This window comes from Cebus imitator, unplaced genomic scaffold (assembly GCF_001604975.1).
Source record: "Cebus imitator isolate Cc_AM_T3 unplaced genomic scaffold, Cebus_imitator-1.0 Scaffold43, whole genome shotgun sequence".
NCBI lineage: Eukaryota > Metazoa > Chordata > Mammalia > Primates > Cebidae > Cebus > Cebus imitator.
The window spans coordinates 4,836,265-4,838,683 of record NW_016107358.1 but is presented as its reverse complement, the minus strand read 5'-3'; the positions used below and the strand labels follow the sequence as shown (position 1 = coordinate 4,838,683).

Genomic DNA, 2,419 nt, shown 5'->3' with positions numbered 1-2,419 from the left:
AAAAAAAAAAAAAAAAAAAAAGTAGTAGTATCAACAGACTCAATGAGCATCTGAACTTGAAAGAGAGGGTGAAAAAAATGGACATATTTGAGATGCTTGGGGGATGGATTCAACTTAGGAGGAAAGAAGAAAAGGAAGATCAAGAACGACTGCCATGTTCCTGGCATGAACCAGATAGATACAATGCTAAACAGTGAGCCAAGCCAAGGGCCCCCAGGACAGGGGTTTATAAAAATAAACATGCTACTTTAACTGCTCGGTTAACAGATTCATGTTAGTGAATAAATTTTACATAGCAACTAATTCAGAAACACAGGATGGCTTGACTTTCTATCTCTGAAACCTGGAACCCTACGACGAGGTGGTATTATGTTATTGCAAACGTATTAGGCCTGGATTTTCAGCCCAAGTTGCCAGGATTCCACAGCTTTCCAAGGCTTTCAAGGTCATTAATTTTTTTTAATGTAACCTGTTTCTTTCCTCTCCTTGTACTGAATGTAATGGAAGAAGCCTTTTGTGTTTTCCTTTGTAATTTTTCCAAGCCTCAGTTCCTTGAGGATCATAATTTGCTTCCTAACACTCATATGGGTTCATGCTATTCATCTGTATGCCTATTAGGGACTCAATCTTGGCCCCACAAAATTCTTCTGTTAAAAGCCTAACCCCCACAATGTGAAGGCATTTGGAGATAGGGACTCTGGGAGGTTAGATGAGCTTATGAGGGTTGGGTGCTGGTATCATAGAAGTAGTGCCCCTATAAAAACAGACAGCAGCCTGAGCACAGCAGCTCACACCTGTAACCCCAACACTTTGGGAAGCTAAGGCCAGTGGATCACTTAAGTCTTGGAGTTTGTGATCAGCCTGGGCAACATACTGAGACCCATCATTACAAAATATAAAATTAATTTTAAAAGAAGATAAAGCAGAGAAATTGCTCACATTCTCTCCTGCAATGCATGCATAAAGAGGTCAAATGTGGAAACAGGAAGAAGGCTGCTGTCTGCAAGCCAAGAACAGAGCCCTCACCAGAAATCAATTTAGCCTGGATACTGGATTTCCAGCCTCCAGAACTGCAAGAAAATAAACTTCTGTTTAAACTACCCATTCTGTGGTATTTTGCTACAGTAACCTTAAAAGACTAATGCAGTACCCTTCTATATTTATCATTTTAGAACCAAAATGGTCAAATCAGCCTCGGGCATCATATAAATTTCATGAGCTACTTCTCATTTTTCTTCACTGGAATCACTGGTGACTGTGCTGTCTGATTCTTACACTTTAGAGCTTCCCATCCTTTCTGAATCATTTTTCCTTTGAGCATTTCTGATCATAAAAGTAGATGTTTCCCTTTTTTCCCCCAAAACATTCTGAAATTTTCTTACACTTCTGCCCCCGGTTCATTTCCTTCACTGTTGTTATAAGAAGTTGTTTGCTAAAGGGTCCCTGACCGCATGCCCCTAGTGGGAGAGAGGTGTCAGGATCATGTGCTTATGAGCATGCCCTCTACTTAACCTGCAGCCAAGAAAACAGATATGGTATGGTCAGCTCCAAACCCTGGATGATATGATCTCCGCACTTCCAGTGATGTTGACCAAAACTATAACAGAAGCCTAAACAGGACAAACTATGTCTTCCCTAAACCTGTTCATCTTTTAGACCAACGCGTCCAACACAGTAGCCACTAGCCACACGCGGCTATTGAGTGTTTGAGCATTGCTAGCCTTCACTGAGATGTGATGTAAGGATAAAATACACACCGCATTGAAAGCAGAATGGTGGTTGCCAGGGGGAAGGGAGAGTGAGGAGTTACTGTTATTTAATGGGTACAGAGTTTCAGGCTATAAAATGAAGAGTTCTGGAGATGAATAATGATGGTTACACAACATTATGAATGTACTTAATACCACTGATACATTTAAAAGTCTATTGATTCTCGGCCTTTTGACTAAGACCAAGTGTGATACATTGACAAGTCAAGATGGTAAATTTTATGTTATACATATTTCACCACAAATTAAAAAATTTTTAAATCAGCTTTAAGGTAAGATCTGAAAAGTCCTCAGATTAAGGATCCCCCACAATCTGCAGGTGAGGGGGCAGCCATAAAAGAAAAAAAATAGAAAAAAATATATGCTGTATTTCAAAGACTTGATGTAAAAAGTCATTAATTTTTATATTGATTTCATGTTGGAATAATACCTTGGATATTGTCTTAGATTGGGCTGCTAACAACATATCAGAGACTGAGTAGTTTGTAAACAACACACAGTTATTTCTCACAATTCTAGAAATCAGAAGTCCAAGATCAAGATGTCAGCATGGGTGGCCGGGCGCGGTGGCTCAAGCCTGTAATCCCAGCACTTTGGGAGGCCGAGGCGGGTGGATCACAAGGTCAAGAGATCGAGACCATCCTGGTCAA

At 40.2% G+C, this 2,419-nt stretch overlaps 1 protein-coding gene across 3 annotated transcripts in view; it reads right to left on the bottom strand.

The window, feature by feature from the left end:
* Positions 1–2,419, bottom strand: part of CUNH6orf52 (chromosome unknown C6orf52 homolog) — a 365,015-nt gene that overhangs the window by 346,393 nt on the left and 16,203 nt on the right. Inside the window, exon 4 of one of the 3 annotated variants that reach the window (XM_017526717.2) lies at positions 886–1,070. The exons of 1 other annotated variant lie outside the window; for it this stretch is intronic. In XM_017526717.2, the coding sequence (XP_017382206.2) occupies positions 1,033–1,070 (38 nt within the window). In that variant the 3' untranslated portion in view covers positions 886–1,032. One more of the 3 variants, XM_037737853.1, reaches the window with a different exon arrangement.